This window comes from Olea europaea, chromosome 3 (assembly GCF_002742605.1).
Source record: "Olea europaea var. sylvestris chromosome 3, O_europaea_v1, whole genome shotgun sequence".
Taxonomy (NCBI): Eukaryota; Viridiplantae; Streptophyta; class Magnoliopsida; order Lamiales; family Oleaceae; genus Olea; species Olea europaea.
This window is the reverse complement of record NC_036239.1, coordinates 11,732,423-11,757,152: the sequence shown is the minus strand read 5'-3', so window position 1 is coordinate 11,757,152 and position 24,730 is coordinate 11,732,423. Positions and strand designations below refer to the sequence as shown.

Sequence of the window (24,730 nt, the reverse complement as noted above, 5' to 3'; positions counted from 1 at the left end):
TGTAAAATTATTTTATTAAAGAATGTGATTGAAATAATATCAAATCACTGTTTAAGAATGTATTTTTTTTTTTTTTTAAATGTGGCTCAAACATGCCCTTTATTGCCTTGTATAGCAAACAAAATCTGGGATTATTTCCTTTGTATAATTTTCATATATAGCTATACACTATTCTATAAATTAAAGGCATTACAAAGGAGAAATTATCAAGCAAAATTGTCATGGTATCAAAGCCCTAGAATTACTTTCTCGTGGTGTGAATTGCAAGTTGGCTCTCTGTTCATAGTTACTGGAGGTCGGCATCTCAGGCACTCATCAGGCAGGCTGCAATCATCTCTTGGTTCATTGTAAGCTTCGATCAGAGGTCGCATCTTAGGCATCGTTGATTCTCTGTTCGTCTCGTCGGCATCATCTTCGTGTTATTATTTTGAGAGATTGGGTTTTCAGGGTTCCTCAATTACCACAGCACCTGTACCTGTGTGATCTTCGAATTTTAGGCGAGGCTCGCTGCTCAGTTCTTGTTGAAGCACATTCGTTTCCTCTCCTCTCCGTCTCGCGTCGTCGATTGGGGAATTGTTCTAATTGGGCTATGAGTGTATGGGCTGAGTAGTTAGGTTGGTTTTTAATTAGGCTGTGCGTATTTTGGTTTAAAATTGGGTAATCCCAATTCTAATGTGCTACAATACTTGTTGAATTCTAGTTTGCTTGGTAATAAGAATTCTGCTTCAATTTCGTCCATCTCTTTCGATTGTGCTTCATGTAAGTTTGTTAAAAGTAAGACTTAAGTTTTTTAAAAGTAAGACTTTATCATTCTCGTCTCATGGTTCTCATGCTCCGCATATTTTCAATATTGTTCATAGTGAAATATAGGGTCTTACACCTGTAGTATCTCATGCTCATTATAGATATTTGGTTACTTTTATCAATGACTATAGTCGCTTTAAATGGGTTTATTTTCTCCGAGCAAAAAGTAAGGTTTTCTCTGCCTTTCAGAAGGTTTTCTCTGCCTTTCAGGCCTTCCATGCTCTCATTGACAATCAATTTTCCTCCTCAATCAAAGTCTTAAAATCTGATTCGGGAGGTAAATATATGTTTAATGCGTTTCAATCGTTCTTATAGACAAAAAGCATTATTTCTCAGGGATCTTGCCCCTCTACCCCTCAACAAAACAAGGAGCAGAACGTAAGAATCGTCACCTTCTTGACATGGCTAGAGCTCTTCTGATTGAGTCTTTTGTTCCTTCTCGTTTTTGGTGTGAAACTTTGTCTACTGCCGTACATTTCATAAATCGATTGCCTTCTCCCACTCTCCATAATGTCTCTCCATTTTATAAGCTCTTTGGTCAACATCCTACATATTCTCATCTACGACCTTTTGAAAGTGTATGTTTTGTTCATTTACAATCACATGAAAGGACAAAACTCACATCGCAATCTGTTAAGTGTGCCTTTCTGGGATATTGTGGGACTCAAAAAGAATATGTCTGCTATGATCCTAAGGCAGAAGGCATTAGGATTTCTTGTAGTGTCCTTTTTTTGAAAAACAATCCCTTTTATCTCAGAGACTGTTGTCCCTACTCCTGTGTTCTCTGTCTTACCTGAGTTTCATACAGAATTCTCTCAGTACAAGCTTGGTCTTGTATACACTCGAAGGCCTAGCACTCCGATCACTGTTCCGTGTCATCTTGTCAGACTGTCCTTCCAAGCCTCCCGGATCCTCCAACTGTGACCTCAGACAATCTTTCACCGCCTCTCACTCTTTGTCGCACTTTTCGTGTTACCTACCCACTAGATAGGTATGGTTTTCTCTCCCACAACTCTATGTCTGCTACTCTTAACTCGATTGTCATTCCTTCCTCATATAGACAGTCTATAGAACAAGAGTGTTAGCAACGGACAATGAAAGCAGAACTTGAGGCCCTTGAAGCCAACCAGACTTGGGATACTGTACCATGTCCAGAGACTGTGAAACCCATTGAGAGTAAATGGGTATACTCAGTGAAACTTCGTTTTGATAGTTCTCTTAAGCACTATAAAGCTCGTTTGGTTGCCTTGGGTAATCGTCAGGAGTATGGAATTGACTATGATGAGACTTTTGCTCCTGCAGCTAAAATGACCACCGTTCACCTCTTGTTATCACTTGCCGCTTCTCAGTCTTTGCCTCTATATCAGATGGATAAAAAAAAAAAAATCTTAAATGGGGATCTTAATGAAGATATTTATATGAAACTTCCATGTAGTATGCCTCAGTTGACTTTGTATGTAAACTTAAACACTCTCTGTATAGTCTTAAGCAGGCTCCTCAAGCATGATTTTACAAGTTCCATCGTACGCTTTTGGATTTTTCCTTCATTCAGTCGGTATAACGCTTCTCTGTTCTTATATAAGAGTCCTATTGACATCGTTTTCTTGTTGGTTTATGTGAAATATATTATTATCTCTGGATCTTATCACACTCACATTCAAAAGCTTCAGTAGCACCTTCACTCAGTTTTTCATATGAAGGATCTTGATCATCTCACTTATTTTCTTAGCTTAGAAGTTCATACAGCATCGCATGGTATCTTCTTAAATCAACATAAGTATACTCAAGACATGATCAAGTTGGCTGATTTATCCGATGCCTCTTCAGTTAATACTCCATTGAAATTTAATGTTAAATATCGAAAAGACGAAGGCGATACTATTCTATATCTGAAGTTGGTGAGTAGTCTCATTTATCTTACTATCACATATCCGAATATTTCATTCACAGTTCGTACTGTTAGCAAATTTATGGACACCGCTCGTCATCTTCACTTTGTCGCTGTCCGTCGCATCATTCGTGATCTTATTGGGACTCCTCATTGTTGTTTTTCTTTCCTCACGGGACAGCTCTTGAGTTCACCGCTTATAGTGATGCTGACTAGACTGGTTGTCCTGATTCTCATCGATCTACTACTGTATGGTGTATTTTTTTGGGAAATGCTCTCATTTCTTGAAAATGTAAGAAATAGGACTCTGTCTCTAAGTCCTTTATTGAGATTGAATATCGTGCTATACCCGCTGCATGTTCTGAGGATGTGTGTCATTTTCGCAGAACTTGGTGTTTTATAAAAACATCCTACTTCCTTCTATGGTGACAATAATAGTGCTATTCAAATTGCGGTCAATCCTGTGTATCATGAACGCACCAAACATATTGAAGTTGACTTTCATTACATTCGAGACACCTATGAGTTTAAAGTTATCGATCTTCCTCGTGTTTCCACTACTCAACAAATTGCAGATATTTTCACCAAGTCTCTGACTCGCCTCTATCATAATTTTTTAGTGAGAAAATTGATACTTATGGACTTCCCATCATTAATTTGGGAGGGGGGTTTATTAGAGCTAATTAGGCAAATTAGTTTATATTAGTTTATTTTATTACCTTGTATAGCACAAAATCAGGGATTATTTCACTTAAGCACTATTCTATAAATTAAAGGTATTACAGAGGAGAAATTATCAAGCAAAATTGTCGTGCTACAGGAAAATGTTAGTGCTTAGAACAAATTAGGAAAGGTGAAGCAATACATTTCATTATGCATGCGGACTAATAATTTGAGAAATCTATTAGAATTGTTCTCCTGCATAAATATCGGAAGCAAAGGTCATGTATGTCATGAATAATAATAAATAAGACGACATTAACCCAAAAGCGTGATCCCATGACATATTCTGAAATCCTGTCAAAATGAGTTTCCAATTTCAGTTTAAGGGTTCATAACCTCTATTTTATTTTATTCAATGTTTATGCATAAGTAAAACTTACCAACTTCAGAGAAGGAATGTCTTCAGGAATCGACAACATTAGCTTCTCATTCCAAACTGGATTCAGGTTATTCTTTATGACACGCGTCTTCACTGACTGCATCGGATATACAGAAGTCATAGACAAACTTACACTACTTCTACACTTTCATAACATAAGGAAAGGATAAAACGAGTTAATAACAGAAGTATTTACTTGATTTCCCAGTGAGATCATGACATATGGGTCACTGGACATCATATCTCGCACAGCTAGGTTCGTGCCTCTCACTATGTTAACCTTAATCAATCCTACAAATTCGACCATACCTGCCTATACCACATACAAATATAGCAAGACTTATCCACCAATTTGAAACTGAAATTCTGTATACTAATGATATACTATAACATAATTTATGAATCGGTATAGTATATGTTTCTGTCAGAGCATAAAACTCCTAATTTTCTTAAACAAACAAGAAAATATTTTTTGAGCGAATCCATTTTCCTTCTACTATCGATGAAGAAATTGGGAGAAAGCAAAAATTGTCTTTGATGAATTTGGGGTGCATAGAAATAAAATCAGAGCATAGTGCTTCTGCCCATTTTCTATTTCAAATCTCCGATATGAAAACTCACATTTTGCAGAGAAAGCATTACCGTTGAGTTACTTTTCTTTGTTGTCTTGTGCTCAGATCTTCTCCAGCTATTACGAAATGCGTGCCCTAAAGCATGAATGCGGTGATGACCAGTTTGCTTCTCACAGTGTTTCTTCTCTGAGGATGAATGAGATTGACTTCCTGAAGAACTGCTATGTGATGATGATGGAGCTGGGAAGGGGCATGACATCTGTAAATCATGGTCCAAAAACTGTTGCATCTCATATTTTCTCCTATGTATCCAAAAGTTGCTCTGTGGTTCAGAATTCATATATCACTTGAAAAAGAATAGAAAAAATTGGGGAGTTCTTCTATACCTTATGAAGTCAGTGCGCTCCTCTATAGAGGAATCTGGTTCTGGTTTTCTATAATTATCTGGCATGTGAGCTTCATATTTCAAGTTTACAACAGTATTTCCACCCTTTTGCTTTAAAGCATTAACTTGCTCATTCGTCCATTCATCCAGTTTGACAGATAATACCTGCAAAATAGATATTATAAGTAAATACAATAGATGCATGCATAGTAGCAATCAAATCAACAAATTAAAAACAGGCAGGCTAACAATCAAATTAACATCCATTCTCCTGTTCATCATCTACTGTTGTTTCAAACAAACAATACTATCCACAGTGATTTAGCAATTAGAGAATACTTACAGAAATTGAGTATACTCATTTTATCTGATCATAGCCAATAAATATAAAAGTCTCATGATCTAGATTAGATTGAAATTTGAATAACAAATAGGTCTATTCAGGGGGCTAAAAGCTCGTAAATATTAGTGGACCAGGTACCACCTGAAAGCTATTAGATCTTTTAAGATTAAATCATTGAATGAACAAAAAATACTAGGAAAATTTTGCTCCCCCAGTCCACATTTTTAAAAGTTGGCTAGCTAGAATGAACATGAAATGGAGAAAATTTAAGAGGCTAAGCAAGGAAGTTATACATTGTTCTCTTGATAGGTCTAATCATACTAAAGCTTCCATCATTGGTCATAAAGACAAGCTTGAAATGATTCCAGACTTGTTTTTCCCCAACACCTATGAACTGATAATACTTGTGTAAATATAATGACTTTTTAAGAAGTGAGAACTTTATCCTGGTGGAAAAAGGTGTCCCTTTTCTCAAGACATCTACCATATATCTACTACTTGGATTATATATGCTAAGCAAGAGATCAATTGGCAGATTTAGAATTTAAACATTTTGAATTCCCTAAATGAGCTATATGAAGCTATTGCATGCTACACATTAGTCGAAGGACAAGAATGCATTTTAATTACACAATTGTGTTTCTAAAGCGTTACTATTAAAAATCCCTAAATAAGCTATATGGAGGTATTGCACACTACACATTAAGGGTGTGGTTTAGTCGTTTGTCATTGGTAAACCCTTTCTCATGCAAGAATAATGTTTCTGATGATAAAGGACTCTTGTTTCCTTCTCAGCTTTATTTTTGAAAAGCAAGGAATTTCCACGCATAACAGCTGCTTCTTAAGTAGTTCTTGGCTTTATTTGAGAGCAAGAAGTAGGATAGTTTCTCTTTCTGCCATTCTCAGGCCTGTCGAAGTGATTCTAATTGTCTCTATTTAGTGAAATAGAACCAAAGTTCAGGGGTTAAACTATTCTTTTTTAATTATGCATATTGTTTGCATCAAGGAATCCCAGTATTAAAGTTACTTATTATTTTGGCCTATGCTAAAAAATAAATCTATGAGATAAATTCTCAAGGGTAACTCCATAGAACATAATGTTGCATTCTGTTCTTTTCAGCCATGTCTCCTCCATGCAGTTAGACTGAATTATCATTTTATCTATTTTCAAATATTTTCTACAAGGAGGAGATTTGAAGCACCAGAGTGTCGTTTGACTTTTATTACTAATAATGTTCAACATATCCAGTTCTGGAAGCTTTTCTCTCTTCTTTAACACATTCAGTTAGTGATGCTTTTTGATCTTCCAATGAGATTTATGGAAATGTTTTATGTTCAACCAACTATTTAACACAGCTTACTTGAATGATCCAAGTCAGGTCTTTCCAAATATTTCCAGAGGTGAAATAATTGATTTAATAGCTCGACTGCATACTAATCAGTAAAAAGTGTAATGAAGAAAATAATTACCAGTACAATGATCTATTTTACTGCCTATAAAAGGAAAAATGAGAGAGTCACAAGAGCCCTCTTATCACAACCCCCACCCACTCACACAAACATCTGTTCAAAGACACTTTAGTTATCTCAGGATTCAGATTTTTGATCTCTCTCTTTAAAGGGAGATCATTTGAGGCTTCCTGATCTTACAACTATGATGGCTTTCAGAGAAGATTATTAGTTCACAAATAGATCAGCCAACATATAATCAATCAACTTGGATACATGCAAATGATACACATTTTTCTTTCAACATTTAGCATTGAGAGGCTTCCTTGGATGAATCAGAACAGGCATTTGCTGTTTAAAGTTAAAGCCTGCTCATACTTTATTCTAATTTTCAGTGTTTTCTTAAAAAAATTTCCAATGTTCATATATCATCTCTTTTAAGGAACCGTTAAACTAAAGATTCTGTCCAGTTTATTGATCAAGAATGGAAAAACATAAAATTCTTGAGTACCACACCTTCGATATATGCACCCCAAGGCTTCTATGAACTCCAGAGCACTTGATACAAATAAATGCTCCAAGGCTCAAGGATCTGTTCACAAAACTTAAAATATATGTAACATCGTGTCACTGGAAAATAAAAACAAATCAAGAAAGCGAAAACGAACACAAGCAAGCACCAAATGATTGATATAAATGCATCCAAAGTTACAGCATAGATTTCCAAGAGATTGGGTAACCAGGAAAGGTCACCGGAGTTTGAGTAATTATGTCTCTAAACATGTTGTCTTAAATGTAGCTGTTATCATAAGATGATATTACATAGTTGCAGGTCTTTCACTGCATATAGATGTATCTTGGTGCACATTATTTTCCAAGCAATTTAGACAGGTTATAACATGCTACAGAAATTGTAAACAATTTTAGAACGTTGTGAAGATGTGGGAGATAACAATTTTGTAACACACCATACCTTTTTAATAAGCCATAAATTTTTTTTATTTGGGCCTAAACGAGTAGGTTTGAAAGTTCGGGAACCAAATCACAAAAAGATTTATAGTTGAGGGACTTGTTCGCAATTCTTAAACCGCAGATTTTCTAGTTTCATAGACAACATCCCGCCTGCGACGTTGATGGATAAGAATAATCAGTTAAGAAACGCGTATTGAATACCAGTTGAGTATGGAAGGGAAGGAAATAGGGGTAAATAGGGGATTTTGTCTTACATATGAAGGAATTATGGCACAAGTCTCGGATAGTTTTGTACATTCATAGATTTTGGTTGGCACTCAATCACACAATTATGTACATATATAATTCTTGGCTCTCAATTGGTGCTTGATATATGATTCTTGCCTTTGATTAGTGCTTATGTTATGATTTAATTTAGCTTAGGCAACCTTGCATGCATGAATTATACATATGTACACAGATGATGCTAATGTAGTGATTAGAATATGATTTCTAATTTCTTTAGATAAAGATTTTTATTAGTTTTCTTATTTTAGTTTCCTTATATTAATAGAATTAGGAAATAATTTTGCCTATAAGTACAAAGGCATTGTACACTTTTTCATGACAAACAATTACAAATCAATAAAAGCAGGATTATTCCAATATAATTCCTATTACAAGCATTCTTAAACACTTCCACACCATATGTGACACTATTTTGTGAAATGAATTCCTCGTCTCTATTCCTTGCTTTTATAGAATGTTACAAGTTATTTAAGGATACAAAATATACATGGAAACCAGCTAAATATACAAGGAAACTACCTAATTTTTTGTAAGTAAATAATAAACATCTAATAATACATACTAATATCTCCCCTCATATTGATGTTGGTGAGTCCACAAGCATCAATTTATTGACGAGATAATTATGACGATTGTGAGTCAGAGATTTGATAAAGATATCTATTTGTTGAGAAGTGGAAACATGGGGAGGAGCGATGAACTTGGAATCATAAGCATCGTGAATATAATGGCAGTCCACTTCGATATGCTTAGTTCATTCATGGTACATAGGATTGGCCACAATCTGAATAGCACTAGTGTCGTCACCATGAAGAGACATAGGTTGTGACTGAGAGATACCAAGTTCTGCAAGAAAACCACACAACCTTGGAACATGCAGCCAACATAGCTCGATATTCAGCCTCAGTGAAGGACTTGGAAACATAGCCCTTTTTTTACATTTCCAAGAAATGAGGGTATCACCAATAGAAATACACCACCCAGTAGTAAATCAACAGGAATTAGGATAACCAACCCAGTCAGCATCACTATAAACTGTGAGCTCAAGAGACGACCTCAAGGGAAGAAGAGACCACAACGAGGAGTTCCAATAAGATAGCGAATAATGCGACGGACAGCTACCAAATGAAGATGACAAGGGGCGTCCATAAACTTGCTTAAGTATGAACTGCAAAGGAAATATCCGGATGTGTGCTAGTGAGATACATGAGACTACCTACCAACTTCCGATAAAGATTAGGATCTAGAAGAATATCTCTTTCGTCTCTTCGATATTTAACAGTAAGCTCCAATGGTGTATCAATTAAGGAGGCTTCGGATAGACGTACCTCTAAGCCAAGAAAATAAATTCACCAAGGTCTTTTATATGAAAAATCAAGTGAAGATGTTGCTCAAGTTTCTGAATAAGACTGTGATCAGACCCAGAGATAATAATATCATCTACATATGCTAACAAAAAGACAACGCCAGCAGTACTCATGTAAAAAAAGAGATGCATCAGATGACTCTGAATAAAGGAGAAATCCAAAAGAATGTGATAAAACTTGTCAAACCAAGTCCGAGAAGCCTGCTTGAGACCATACAAAGAGCGTTTTAGCTTGCATACAAAATCAACTGAGGGAAGAGGCATACCAGATGGAAATTTCATATAAATGTCCTGCTTGAGGTCTCCATTACGTTCTTCTCATCCATTTGATGTAAAGGTCATCACTGGGAAGCGGCAAGCCATATCAAGATCCAACATTGGCCATTTTTGCTACAGGAGCAAATGTCTCATCACAATCTATTCCATACTCCTAACGATTGCCTAAAGCAACTAATTGAGCCATATAGCGCTCAAGAGAACCATCAGAACGAAGTTTCACGGAACATACCCATTTACTCCAATGGATTTCACAGTTTGTGGACATGGCACAATATCCCAAGTCTGGTTAGTCTCAAGAGCCTCAAGTTCTGCTTTCATCGCCTATTGCCAATATTCATGTTCCATAGTTTATCTATAGAAGGAAGGAATAGAAACCGAATTAAGTGTAACAGACATAGAGCTATGGGAAAAAAAAAACCATACCTATCTGGTGGTCGAGAAACACAAGAAGTACGATGAAGAGGGACAGAAGATAGCAGATCATCAAGTGCAAGATCTAGCGTCGTAAGTGGAGGATCAGAGAGGCTTGGAAGGACGGTCATCTAAGAAAGAGAATCTAGATTAGTGAAAGATGCTGCTTGCCTATGAGTGTAAACAAGGCCCGACTTGTACCGAGATGGTTCTGAAGGAAAATCAGGCAAGACGAAGAACACAAGAGAGAAAATCGCGGTCTCTGAACTAAAGAATGATTGTTTTTCAAAAAAAAATATCATTACGAGAAATTCAAATTCGTTGTGGTGTAGGATCATAACAGACGTACCATTTTTTAGTCCCACCATATCCCAGAAAAGCACACTTAACATATTGAGGGGTGAGTTTTGTCCTTTCATGTGGTTGCAAATGAACAAAGCATACACATCCAAAGGGACGGAGATGAGAATATGTAGGATGGTGGCCAAATAATTAACAAAATGGATAAGCATTATTAAGAGTGGGAGAAGGTAATCGGTTTATGAGATGCACGGCAGTAGACAATGCTTCACAGCAAAAACGAGAGGGAATAGAAGACTCAATCAAAAGTGCTCAAACCATATCAAGATGATTACAGTTCTTACGTTTTGCCATCCTGTTTTGTTTAGGGATAGAAGGACAAGATCACTAGGAAATAATACCTATAGTTCGTAAGAAAAATTGAAGAGCATAAGACATATATTCACCTCCCGAATCAAATCTTAGGACTTTGATTGAGGAAGAAAATTGATTGTCAATGAGAGACGAAAAGGCTTGTAAAGCAAAGAAGACCATACTCTTTGAACGAAGAAAATAAATCCATGTAAATCAACTATAATTATCGATAAAAGTAACAAAGTATTTATAATGAGCATGAGATACCACGGGTGCAACACCCCATACATCACTATGAATAATATCAAAAATATGTAAAGAACGAGAACCATGAGACAGAAATGATAAAATTTTACTTTTAGCAAGTTTACATAAAACACAATTAAGAGAGATAACTGAACGAGCATTTTTATTACCAAGCAAACCCGAGTTTAACAAGTATTGTAGTACATTTGAATTGGGATGACCCAATTTCTTGTGCCAATCAAAACTATTTAAAGTGTCAGAATTATAAACAAAATAAAAAAATGGAACAGACTTTGGTGAAATAGGAAATAGATGTCCCTCCTTAGACCCCGTCACGATCATCCTTCCAGACACATAATCCTGCACATGACGGCTAGAAGAAGAAAAAGAGATAGTACAATTATTATCAACAAGTTGTCCAACAGATAAAAGATTGGTTGATAAATCAGGAGAGACAAACATTAGACAAATCTAGTGATATATCCCCCACGGCTGAGATAGGAAGGTGATACTATCGACAGTTTGTATATTGAAATGTCCAGTATATGGTCTAAGGTTACTAAACAACAGAGGATCGTGAGTCATATCGTTAAAGGCACCTGAGTCAAATAACCAAGAAGAACGAGTAAATGGTGGATTACCTGAAACACCTAAAGCAGACAAAGCAATGATGACCATTTGTTGAACCATCTCAAGAGTTATGAAAGTTTGGAAAGAGTTGGGAGAGGCTGAAACTTGAATGAGAACCATTGGTGGAGCAAAACTAGAGGCTATAGCAGCAACAACAACATAATTTGCTCCAATCTTGCGTGGAGGACGAGTAGGGCACTCCTTAATAACATGACCAGACTTCTTACAATAATTCAAAACTTTTCTGGGACATTGAAGAGCCATGTGACCAAACCCTTTACAACTATAACACTGCACACCAGATTATGCTTGTCTATTTTTTATTGGTGGATAGATAAGAGAGGGGGATAGATGAGAGCAAATTATCTAAAAAATAAAAATCACCCCTTCCTAAAGAAAATATTTTCCTTGTTTTAGAGAAAAATATGGTCAAGAGACCAAAAGTTGGAAAATATTTTTATAAAAAAATTGTCAATCAAACACCTCAAAAGTAAAAAATTTCGGTGGAAAAATGACATTTTCCATGAAAAGTAAAACTAATCAAACACTCTCTAATAGTTATTTTTCATGGCAGAAAATCATTTTACAAGCACTAATCAAACACTCTCTAATAGTTATTTTTCATGGCAGAAAATTATTTTACAAGCATTTATGTATATGCTATATGTGCACATTTATGTAAGAATTTAATTAGTTTAGCTTCAAATTTCATCCACCAATGCTAAGCCAAATTCTATGTGCCAATTTCCTCATATCAAGTAAAAATGTTTAGGTTATCATGTTTAATTGCCTAACATCATCTTTTAAGTTTACACTCATTTTTTTAAATGTGGAACAATGTGCATATCTTTAGAAAATGTTATTTAAATAAGGCGTGTTTAATTTTAGAAATTTCATTCTTAACTATAGAAATTCCTAACTTTAAAATTACATGATTACAGGAAGTTCTATTATCAAAAAATGATTACAGGAAGTTCTAATTTAGAAATTGAGAGTTTAAAGAAAGTTTTAAAAGTTAGAGATTTTACCCTTGTTTGAGCCCCTTTTTTGGGGATAATAAATTTTATGATAGTGATTTTTTTGAAAAATATGTATTTAAAAAGTAAGAAAAATATAGGTTACATGCAAAATTGTTTTATTTGAGGATGTGCAGTTGACAAATTAGTTGAGGGAAAATGAATTTTTCAAGAATGGGGCTCAAACATGGGCTACATGTTTCGTCAATCGTCATAGAAAATTCTAATTTTGTGATGGGCTTCCAATTTTGTAAATTTTTATTTTTGAAAACTTCTAAGAAAAGTCTATCTTCAAAAAAATTGAAGTATGAATGTTTTTATTTGTAATGTATATATATTGATGGAAAGTTTCCAAATTCAGAATGTATGTCTATTTATAGATCACTTCGTTTTGTTTATTTGAAGTCATAATGAAGTCAATGTGTAAATCTATTTTCTCTGCTCTAAAAATTCCTATGGCATTAGGAGACTCATCGAGGTTAACTAGGTAGCTCAAGCAAATTGCAATAGAGGTATAAGGACATGCTTACTTATTCTACACGTGTTATTTTGACTCAAACTCCTAGAAGATTATGAAGAGTTTAGTAGAAATGTATCGGAAAAAGAAGAAAAAGTAGATATTGTAAAACACATGGGCCTAGCAAGAAAATTATGTTCTAATTAAAACCATGTAGGATGAATCTGCAAGATATAATTCTATCTCAACTCTAAGCATTAAGCCAACTATCGTGCACAGCCAAATTGGCATCTAAATTTCACCAATTCGACTCACGGCCAAATGGACATTTAGTGATGATCGATGAACCATAAAAGTCGTTATGATGAGTCTAATATTAACCCAACTGAATTGGTGGATTAGATGTCGTTTCGAAAGACACCCTACCAAACAGACTTTTAAACGTCGACCGATTTACCCTTCGGTTGATTACAGACATCATCGTACATATGTACTATATGCAATAACAAGGCCATATACGAGTGAGATAGTACCAACACCAGATCCTATCAAAAGCAGCACGCGTTGATGTACTAAATAGATGGGATATTATATGCCATAGGTAAGATGAAGTGCCTGTAGAAAATGATTGAATGATCAATTTCTTTGACGTATATAAATTTCAAGGACGAAATTTATTTTAAGGGAGTAAATTGTAACACCCAATAAATGTTGATTTTGAATTTGGGCCTTAACGAGTAGGTTTGAAAGCATGGAAACCAAATTACAAAAAGAGTTATAGTTGACTGACTTGTTTGCAATTATTAAATTAAAGATTTTCCATATATAGTTTTATATCGAAAAACTCTCTTTCGTGTCAAATTTCTCTTCTTGAAGCTAAGTATCACCTAATGAGGCTTGGTTGTCAAAAAATAATATCCACGATAAGTTTTTTATAAGTGTGTGGAGGATAACATTTATACCCCTTTGAGTAGTGGAGTACCCCGAGAGAACGCAATTTAGAGCTGTAGGATCAAATTTTAGTGTTGGATAGATAAATCATTTTTCGCCACTGCATTCGATTCATTTCTAGATCTATAGGATGATCTAAAGAAACATCATCCTTAGTAACTTCGACAAAACATGTTACTTTAGTCTATCCCTCTTCTAACATGTTTTAATAGTGATCCCGTCACCATTGTAAATGAAGGCCTCAAATTTCACCTTCATTAGATATATGCAAGCACTTCAAGTAAAATCATCAATGCACGACATATATGGACAACCTAAAATACTGTGACTCTAGAGAGACCCAAAACATGAGGGTATTAATGTAAATGAAGACACATGAGGTGGGTTTTTTGAAGGATAAAGACGTTTAGCAAACTTATATGTTTCACAATGAAAGTTAATTACATTATGATACAAAGACGGAAAAGATTTCTTGAACAATTGGAAAGGGGTATGCTAAAGTCAAATGTTTTTTGAAATAACAGATTTAGTAGAAACCAACCATATGCTCTCGCTAACTCATACTGTATCAAGGTAGTAGTGGTTATCTTTCAACTCTACATGCCCAATCATCCTAGAAAATGCAACTAAACTTCTGCGTGTTCTATGGCTTCCCATGCAACTTCCAGCAAACAAATCTTGTGTGCCTTGGTGTCTAACAGTAATTTGACGAAAGCTTGTCTTAGATTGTAGCTTTCTTGTGCCCTAAGTTGGAGCGAAGTTCAGTGATAGTTAATGCTACGTGTTCTACCAAAGGACACCTAGAATTTTCTCCCACCAGTTCTTTACAGCTTTCCTCTCTTCGGAGGTGTGCAAAGGTACCATATAGGTTAGGAAAATAAACTGTTTCTACCACCTATCCACAAGGTTGATGATAATCAGGATTTAGGCCTATTAGGAATCAAAACACCTATTCCTTCTCTTGCACTTCTCTATATATGCATGGATCTAATCTTGTAAATAGGCTTCTATGAGAAGCTGATGTAATTTGCTATGCTCCAGGAGCCTTTCTTGATGTTACGAACTATTACTTTTGATCCCAAAAATCTGAGATGCAAAAACTCCCTTAGAGTAGGTTCTGCTATCTCCAATATATCCTTCGTATTGTACAGACGAATAAAAACTATTCCAGTCTCTGGCTGCATGGAATGGAGCAACCAGGACATCAACTTGGAATTTTCAGCCTCCCAAATATCATATTTAGGATCTTCAAAGGCAGGTAGATGTAATTAATTCGATCTTCAATTTACTCATTAGAAAGATTTTCACAAACACTTGTAATCCCTTATATCTTTGTCCATTCAGTTTGGATATGGCAATCTGGAAGTTGGGATTTCCAGAAAAAAATGGAAGGTCGTTGTAGGTTTGGTAGGTGGCCACCATTGTAGAATTACTATTTATTTCCGACATTCAAGAAATAATTAGAAATCTCAGAGGGAAAAATTAAAGCAGTGGCAGTGAATGCTGGAGAAAAAATACTAGTAACAATAAAAAACACAAATAAAAGCTGCAAAGACAAAACAAAAACAAAGGCCGGAAAAAGGGATTGGTAGAAACAAAGACTACAAAAAGCAAAACTTTCGGTAAAGAAGCTATTATACCATGAAGAATTACAAGATGCAAAACTCTGTCTCTCTCAAAAGAATAGGGATGGTTGACTAAATCTCTTAAATGAGAAAATAAATAAAACTCCAAATTTCTAGGATCACAAAATATTTTAGATTAGTTGTGTATCTTATGAAAATAGATACAGAAAAGGACATGGAACCAGTAAAGTCAAATCTGCCAACATGAATAAATAACACTAGTCTATCTTTGGAATGCACCAACAAATAATACAAAGAAGAAAGGAATCCAGTAAGTGATAGTGTCTAAGACTTACACCCATTTCGGATCTCGGGATCCACAATCTGCACAGGATCTATTACCGGGTTCAGTTAACAGACACTCTAGCCGCCCTTGAGGACCTGAATAGTTTAATGCACGGGTCATACCAAAAATAATGGGTTTAAAATTGCAACCTGAGTATAATCCATAGAGGGTTCCTCTCAGGAGAAAAATAACCCAAAACACTCATTATCATGCCCTTATCTGTCTTATAATGAAAATGATAATTATGAATATATTTAATACAAATTATTGGAATAAGTTGGGAAATTATCCATTCTGAATTTGGTACAATAATGAAATATTAGCAAGCAGAAGTTGCTCATGTGAGTGAAGATAAATAACCATTTCTCAAGCCATGACTTCTGTTATTATTAAAGCTTTTTTAAGTTTCATTCAAGAAACTATTTATAGTATAAGTTGCATTGCATCACACCAAGCATGTGGCAAATGATAGAGGGTGAGATAATTTTATTTAGACACCTGCTCCAAAATTTGAATCTTTTATGTGAGTAGGAAGTTCCTAGGATCCAAACTTAAGTAAAAAGAAAGAAATGCGAACACCATTATTATACACTGTTTACCAAAGTCAAAAAACGCTTAGTTAACTAAAACCGTCATAGGAATGGTTCTTGCTAAGCATGAGGAAAAAATTGGAAGTCTTGGTGGAAATGACTTGAGGCTCCTAAAACTTTTGCTGCAACAATTTTATATTTTATCATATTTATAGAAAGCATACCTGACGTCAGATGATATGTGAGAATTGTAGGAGAAAGGGAAGGAGGGAGAAGAAGAGAAAGGAGGGGAAAAGAGAGAAGAAGAGGGGAAAAGGAGAAGATAGAAATAAAGGAGAGATCAATTTATTTCATAATCAAAAGTTGTTTTATTACAATGCAAAAGAGCCCTTTATACAGGGTTTAAAATATTTTATCTTAAGAAATATCTAATAAAAGCAACTAAATTAAACCTAATTATATTTCCTAAAATACGACTTAAAATTGGAAACTAAACATAATAATATTCCTTCTAATATTGCATCAATACCAAATTGATTTTCTTCTGTAAGGTCCCGAATTTTATATTCTTAAGTTGGTTGATGGAAGCTCGGCCCATTTAAGGTTATGAAAGCCCAAATCATAAGTTCCCAGCAAATTTAACTACAAAGATTTAATGAATAACTATGTTTTCACAATGGTCATCTGCATAGTATTTCACATGGGTAACTCAGGTTCAAATCACCATGCAAATGTTTTTATAAAATTATTTTTGAGTTAAAAACTTCTCATTTTGTACATTAAGAACAATTATATCAATTTAATTGGATGGAACAATTGTTTTATAGTGATTGTTCATAGAGATAAGTTACAAATCATATGAATAGTTCATTTTCATCTATTTTTCATTATGTAAATGTTTTACAAAACTTTTTATAAGAATTATTTTTTTATGAACTTAAGACTTTTTAAATTCCTAATTAATACTCAGCTTATCAAGGTTAATAATAATATAACTCTTCCATTTAGTTTTTTACTAAAAAATGGAGGTTACAAGAAGAGAAAGTCACTTTTCCCAACACCTCTCCTCAAATCTAAATTGGCTCTTATTTTCTCTCAAAAATATCTTTTATATTAAGTTAAGCTTGAAAGAATAGCAATGGTGAGAAGGAGAAATGCTTTTACACATTTTGTTCCTTTATGTTTCAAGAAAATCAAGGTAGGTGGTGCTAAATATTTACCCTTTTTGTTCTTTATGTATATATATATGTATGTATGCTAATGATGTGTGTTAGAATTTTGAAGCTATGAATAAAGAAGTTTATGTATGGCCATAACCGATTTCTACGACTTCAAGGGATTCTTGGGAATCATGAATTTGCCAATATCCATCTACGTGAAATGTTAAATTCTTTCCTATCACTTATATATGTATATATGTTTATGACCAAAAGGTGCATCATGTATTCAAAGCTTCGGCCCCCTCTTCTAATAAAGTTATCTTTATCCTTCCAAAGACAAGCAAAGAAGAGACATTAATAGGGAGAAGAGTGTGTAGAAGTGGAGGTCGAACTTAAAAATAAAAAGTTAAAAGGACACCACACCTCTCCAAAGGACACTAGCACATTTAACAGAGCTAGCTAGTAAAAAAACCTGTGGCATCATGGTTTCACCAACATCCATTGTAAATTGAAACGAAAGTATAGATGAATTGTATAATACTTTCTCACACATTAATTACAATCTTTGAGCCTCAATATATAGCATAGGAAGAGAGAACAACAAGGTAACTTCCTATACATGAAAAAGAGAAAAAACTTACCTAATCTAAATAAGGCTATACAATCATACATAATCAAATCCTAATTATCCCATAATCTCGGAATATCTACACTCCCCCTCAAATTGGATCGTAAATGTTGATCAAATCCAACTTGCAAATAAATTCCTCAAAATTCCGTCGTAGCAATCCCTTGGTGAAGATATCTGCAATTTGTTTTCCTGTAGGCACATAGATCATGCATACGGTCCCTTCTTCAACCTTTTCTTTGATAAAATGTCTATCCACTTTCACATGTTTAGTTCTATCATGTTGAACTGGATTGAGGGAGATGTTGATCGCTGCTTTGTTATCACAGTAAAGTTTTATTGGAAGTTTCACCATCGTTTGTAATTCTTCCAATAACTTTTTTATCCAAAGTCCTTCTCATATTCCTTGTGCGACAGCTCTAAATTCGGCTTCAGCACTGCTTTTGGCTACCACATTTTGCTTCTTACTTCTCCAAGTTACCAAATTTCCTCATACAAAGGTACAATAGCCTGTAGTTGATCTTCTATCTTCTATTGAACTTGCCCAATCTACATCAATGAAGATTTCTATCTCTTTCTTTTCATTTTTCTTAAAGAAAAGTCCTTTTCCAGGTGTACTTTTAAGGTATCTGAAAATTTTGTATATTGCTTCTAAATGGACTTCCTTTGGAGAGTGCATATGTTGGCTAACCACGCTAACTGCAAATGCAATATCAAGTCTAGTGTGTGAGAGATAGATCAATTTGCCAACTAATCACTAGTATCTGTCCTTTTCAATTGATTCTCCTATGTTTTCTTCCTTTCTTCCGGCCTCTATTAGTGTGCACTTGGTTTACAGCCAAGCATGCCAGTTTCCGTTAGAAGGTCAAGAATGTACTTTCGTTGTGAAACACTAATGCCTTTCTTTGATCTGGCAACTTCCATTGCCAAAAAGTATCTCATCTGTCCCAAGTCTTTTACTTCGAACTCTGTGGCTAGGCTCTTTTTAAGCCTTTCTATTTCCATTATATTATCTCCAGTCAATATGATGTCATCAACGTAAACAATTAAGATTGTTTTCATCCCTATTTCAAATAATTGGTAGAACATTGTATGGTCTGACTGCCCTTGTTGATATCCTTGACTTCTCAATACTTTTGCGAATCTGTCGAACTATGCTCTTGGTGATTGTTTGAGACCGTACAAGGATTTTTTGAGTCACATGCCTTATTTTCTTCCTCGCTTTCATAGAAGCCTGGGGGTAATATCATAAAAACCTCTTCTTCTAATTCTCCATTCAAGAAGGCATTCCTGATGTCTAACTGTTGGAGAGGCCAATCCAAATTTGCTGCTAAGGATAAGATAAGTCGGATTGTATTCAATTTTGCTACAGAGGCCATGTTTCTGTGTAGTCAATGCCGTAGGTCTGTGTATATCCTTTTATAACAAGACGAGTCTTATACCGTTCTATTGTCCCATCAGATTTGTACTTCACATTAAAGACCCATTTGCACCCGACGGGTCTTTTCTCCCTTTGTAAGTTTACCACATCCCAAGTTTTGTTTTTTTCCGATGCTCGCATTTCTTTCAAAACTGCTTCTTTCCATTTGGGAGTAGCCATGGCCTCCTGAATATTCCAAAAATGCCAAAAAATGAAAGATATGGACGTTTTCCACAATAGACTTGAAAGGTAGGGACGTTTTGTGCCAATTACCCTTTAATTAATGGAAAAACTGACGGAATATGGACGGAAGGACGTCCAGCGCAAAGAAAGGTTGAAATGAGGGCAAAAATGCCAAAAAATGAAAGGTAGGGACGTTTTCCACAATAGACTTGAAAGGTAGGGACGTTTTGTGCCAATTACCCTTTTTTATAATAAGGGGTTCTTTCGAAAAACGTGACATCAATGCTAACAAATACTCGTCTTGTGGATGGATCATAGCATTTGTAGCCCTTTTGGGTAGATGAATATCCAATGAGCACACATTTAAGTGCACGAGGATCTAGTTTACTTCGGTGGTAAGGGTGTATTTAGATGAAAGCAGTACAACCGAATATGCGGAGTGGTAAGCTTGAATCAAGTCGGGAATTGGGGAAGAATTCCTAAAATACTTGGAGTGGTGATTTGAAGGAGAGAATGCGACTGGGCATTCTATTGATGAGATAGACCGAGGTTAAAATGGCATCTCCCCAAAAAAATTTTGGCATATTGGTGGTGAACGTTAAGGCACCAGCCACCTTAAGGAGGTATTTATTTTTCCGCTTAGCAATGTCATTTTGTTGTGGAGTATCGACACAGGAACTTTGATGAATTATTCCATGTTTTTGGAGATACTCTTTCAAGGTGGTATTGAAATATTCTGTACTATTATCAGTACGCAATATTTGAATTTGTGTCTGAAATTGTGTTTGAATCATTGAATGAAAATTTATGAATATAGATCTGACATCTGACTTTTCTTTTAGGAGATAAACCCAAAATATTCTAGTATGATCATCTATAAATGTTACGAACCATTTTTTGTGCGTTGAATTCGGAATTCGTGAAGGACCCCATAAATCACTGTGAATTAAGGTGAATGGTTTCAAAGATTTGTATGCAGATTTTGGAAAGAAGGTACGATGATGTTTTGCCAGTTCACAATGTTCACATTGAATATCAAATGTCTTTTTATTAGAAAACATGAAAAGAAATACATGACGTAAATACTGAAAATTGGGATGACCCATTCTACAATGTCATAACAAAAGGTCACTATCTCTAAGAACAAGAGCAGAATCACAATTTGCAATTTGATTATTCTTACTCACGTCTGCTTCCTCAAAGTAGTAAAGTCCCCCATATTCTTTAGCACTGTCAATCGTCTTCCCCGATGATAGGTCCTGAAAAATGCAATAAGACGGGAGAAATTTAGCTGAACAATTGGAATTTTTCATTAATTGGCTGACTGACAATAAGTTACAAGATAGGTTTGGAACGTGGAGAACGGACTCCAATGTTATAAAATTAGATATTTGAATACTCCCTTTTCCTGCTACAGGTGAGAGTGAGCCGTCTGCAATTTTAATTTTGATATTGCCAACAGAAGTGGAATATTTGGAGAAAAGGTGGAAGGAGCCCGTCATATGATCGGACGCACCTGAGTCAATAATCCAAGGAACTGTGGATTAAGTAGTTGTATTTAGTGCTTTCGAAGAATTACCTTTGTGAGCTAGAAAACTTGACGGACCCGATGATTGGAAACTTGAAAACATTTTATATAGTTGCTCCAATTGTTCAGGATTGAATACACCGCTCTGAGTAGAGGTATTCTTTTCTTCGATAGGATCAACAACCGCTTGGTAACCCCGATTTCTGTTATTTTGTCTTGGTTTCCAATCAGCTGGTTTTCCACGTAGTTCCCAACATGTATCTGCTTTGTGCCCCGGTTTGCGACAGTGATCGCACCAAGGACATCCCCTCTGTTGTTTTGGGCCGAACCCATTAGTGGGTGTCCCTTTGGAAATTAGGCCCAATTCGAAAGATCCAAGTCCTTTAGCTCCATTTAATGCTGGCCCTCCAAGTGAGTGGGCTGAACTAAACCCTTTAGTTAATTAGGTCGACCCACCAAGCCCACGTTCTATTGAACTAAACCCTTTAGTTAATTGGGTCAACCCACCAAGCCCACGTTCTGTTGATAATAACGTAGACCCAGTTTCCTCTTCCAGCCCCGTAGTCTTACCTTCTCGAAGCATTACTCCTCGTCGATTTTCTTCTCTGCGAACCTCAGCGAAAGCTTCGCGAAGTGACGGTAGAGGTCGCCGGCCAAGGATTCTTCCTCTCACATCATCTAATTCCCTATTAAGCCCGGCCAGGAACTCGTATACCCGTTCGTTTTCAATTTTCTTTCTGTACCGTACACTGTCAGCCGGACAGTCCCATTCTTCGTCAACATTGTGATCGAGTTCCTGCAAGAGTGAAGACATCTCCAGGTAGTAGTCTATCACGTCTCTCTCCCTTTGCTTCGTCTGCCAGAGTTTCGTTTTTATCTCAAAAATTTGTGAAGAATTTTCTGCGTCTAAATACATGTCACGAACGGCATCCCACACCTCCTTTGCTGTCGGTAGAAACAAGTAAGTCTTTCCAATCGGAGGTTTCATGGAATTAACCAGCCACGCAGTCACCATTGAATTTTTTGACCTCCATTTTTGCAAAAGTCCGATGTCGGTTGAGGCGGGCTTTTTCTTTTCTCCGGTAAGATAACCTAGCTTTCCTTTTCCATCGACGATGAGTTTTATTGACTGAGCCCATTCTCGATAATTTTTTCCGTTCAACTTTTCGACTGTAAGTTGAAAGGAGGAATTGTCGAGTCCACCAGAGCCCAAGGTGGAAAGGGATTCAAGTTCGCTGTTTTGTGTTTCTGAGGTTATCGACTCCTTGCTGTTGGCGGTGTTTTCTTCCATTGACTGCATGGTTAGGTAGAGACAGACCCTAGCTTTGATACCATGTAAATTGGAACGAAAGTATAGATGAATTGTATAATACTTTCTCACACATTAATTACAATCTTTGAGCCTCAATATATAGCATAGGAAGAGAGACCAACAAGGTAACTTCCTATACATGGAAAAGAGAAAAAACTTACCTAATCTAAATAAGGCTATACAACCATACATAATCAAATCCTAATTATCCCATGATCTCGGAATATCTACATCCATAACAAGAAAACTATTAATACCTCAAATCAGGAGAAGATGTTATAACCAAATACTTGTATTAGCCTTCTACCGGTTCCAAATTGACAAAGTAATAGCCATCAATACACATCTCCAAAAAGGATTTCACATCATTTTTCCTGTGCTATGTTCTTTCTAAGAAAGAGAATTGACTTTTCTGTTCTCAAAATTCAGTTGTCCCTTTCATGTGGCAAACCAGTAGATTGAATTTTCCTCCACAGGGATAGACTTTTATCTTTTGCCTCTTCAACACAAGCTATTTTCTTTCTTACTTCAGTCAAAGAATTGTCTTGTACTTTATTTTCCATTGAGAAGATTAAAGATGACAGTACAATATCTCAAAACTATTGCCATAAATAAATATATGAGAGACTCATTACTTCATTAGGATAAGGTCTTTATTGTATCCATAACTAAAGACCAACGTAGGATTGGCAAAAAAGAGACAAGGGGAACCAGAATAATTTCTTACTTGAAAATTGAGATTTTTTATATAATTTGTTGGAGTTGATATTGATGGGTTAACAGGAAAATAAATTTCCGTGTCTCCTCTTAGACTGAAAATATGAGCACTATAAGTTTAAGGGATATATTGAACTATTATATCACATATATTGAATATTCTCCATCATACCAGAAGCATAGAAAAACTCGAAATGGTCAGTGTTGCAGAAAACATAACAACCAGATGTAAAATCAAGCATTGAAGCTTACCGGAAGAAGAGTTCGGCCATTCTTTTTGACAGTGTTCCCAGTTTGCAGAGGTTTCCATACGTAAAAGATCATATGGACAAGAACCTGAGTCAATTAATTGTATGTGTTATGATAATTACACAACTAAGTAGTAGCAACTTATAACATTGTTCTAAGAATTTTGCCTAGCCACTGTCTTGTTTCTAAAGGAGCATAAGAAGGTACAAGCATCAATCCTCAAAGAGAGGTTTATGCACAGTAGCTGTCCAGAAAACACCAGTTACAATAACTTCTGCAAATAGATGTGATCAAAAAATGAGATCTCAAACATAACACTTCTCAATTACTGGCCCCTACAGTAAGAGAAACTAAAAGAAAAAAAGGAAACTCGAGATATCAAATGCATACAAAAGTGAATGCATTTGAACGAACTAAAACAAGATATGCTCCGGTGGAATCCATAAAAATGTCCAAATTGATTGGTAGAAATCCTTTTATATATATATCAATTTTGACAGGAAGCTAGCATCAATACCCTTTTGTGAATTGACCAAAAGCAAAATTAAAAGGTTTCACTTTACTATAGTCATTCTAGACTAATTATGAGGTAAATTCCATCGAATCCCATTTAAGAAATTTTATTATTACTTCAAACCTATGCATATTATAGTAATAAATTATCTACAGAAAACAATGAGCATAGCGTTAATAAAAGATGAAAATATACCTGAAGCATCATTAGTTTCTGCATTTCCTTGTTGTGTAGACATTTCAGCCTCCCAAGTTCCAACACAGGTCACAAAGCAGAGCTATAACCTTAATTAAATCATAATATGGCTTCTTTTATGCATTACTCAAGAAGGGTCAAATTCAAAATTGAAATTAATCAATTGCAAAATAAATATTTGCTCCAAAATTAAGTATAGAAATGAAAAAAACAACAGAATTGTCAACGAAGACCGAAGAAGAAAATGCATTCTTACATTATCAAAAACGCATTATAATGAAGAAAATTGATGATGAATTGAAATATCAATTTTTAATGATATATTGAAATAGGTGAAATTTGCAGAAAGAAACAAATAAGAAGATTGTTCCGAGAATCCGACTTTGGAGTTTTCAATTGTTGGGATAAATATAATATTTTTATAATCATCAACTTGAAGTGGCGAAAAAGGGTTACAAGTGCATGATTACCTTTATAATGGGGATTGGTGAGTGTGGAAAATTTGGAAAAGATTTCTGGTTAATATATGGATTTCTGCACAAATGGTTCGTCGACATGCATTTTGATTCC

The 24,730-nt window shown here is 35.4% G+C and overlaps 1 protein-coding gene across 9 annotated transcripts in view; it reads right to left on the bottom strand.

The window, feature by feature from the left end:
* LOC111386231 (probable ADP-ribosylation factor GTPase-activating protein AGD11) overlaps nt 1–24,730 on the bottom strand; it is a 27,257-nt gene extending 2,527 nt beyond the window's left edge. Inside the window, exons 1-9 of one of the 9 annotated variants that reach the window (XM_023010696.1) lie at nt 24,631–24,730; nt 24,161–24,249; nt 23,455–23,538; nt 15,735–15,819; nt 7,060–7,147; nt 4,753–4,916; nt 4,416–4,668; nt 3,991–4,107; nt 3,796–3,891 (exon numbers count right to left, since the gene is read on the bottom strand). In XM_023010696.1, coding sequence (XP_022866464.1) covers nt 3,796–3,891; nt 3,991–4,107; nt 4,416–4,668; nt 4,753–4,916; nt 7,060–7,147; nt 15,735–15,819; nt 23,455–23,538; nt 24,161–24,203 — 930 coding nt within the window. In that variant the 5' untranslated portion in view covers nt 24,204–24,249; nt 24,631–24,730. The other 8 variants (XM_023010715.1, XM_023010700.1, XM_023010739.1 and 5 more) reach the window with 8 other exon arrangements.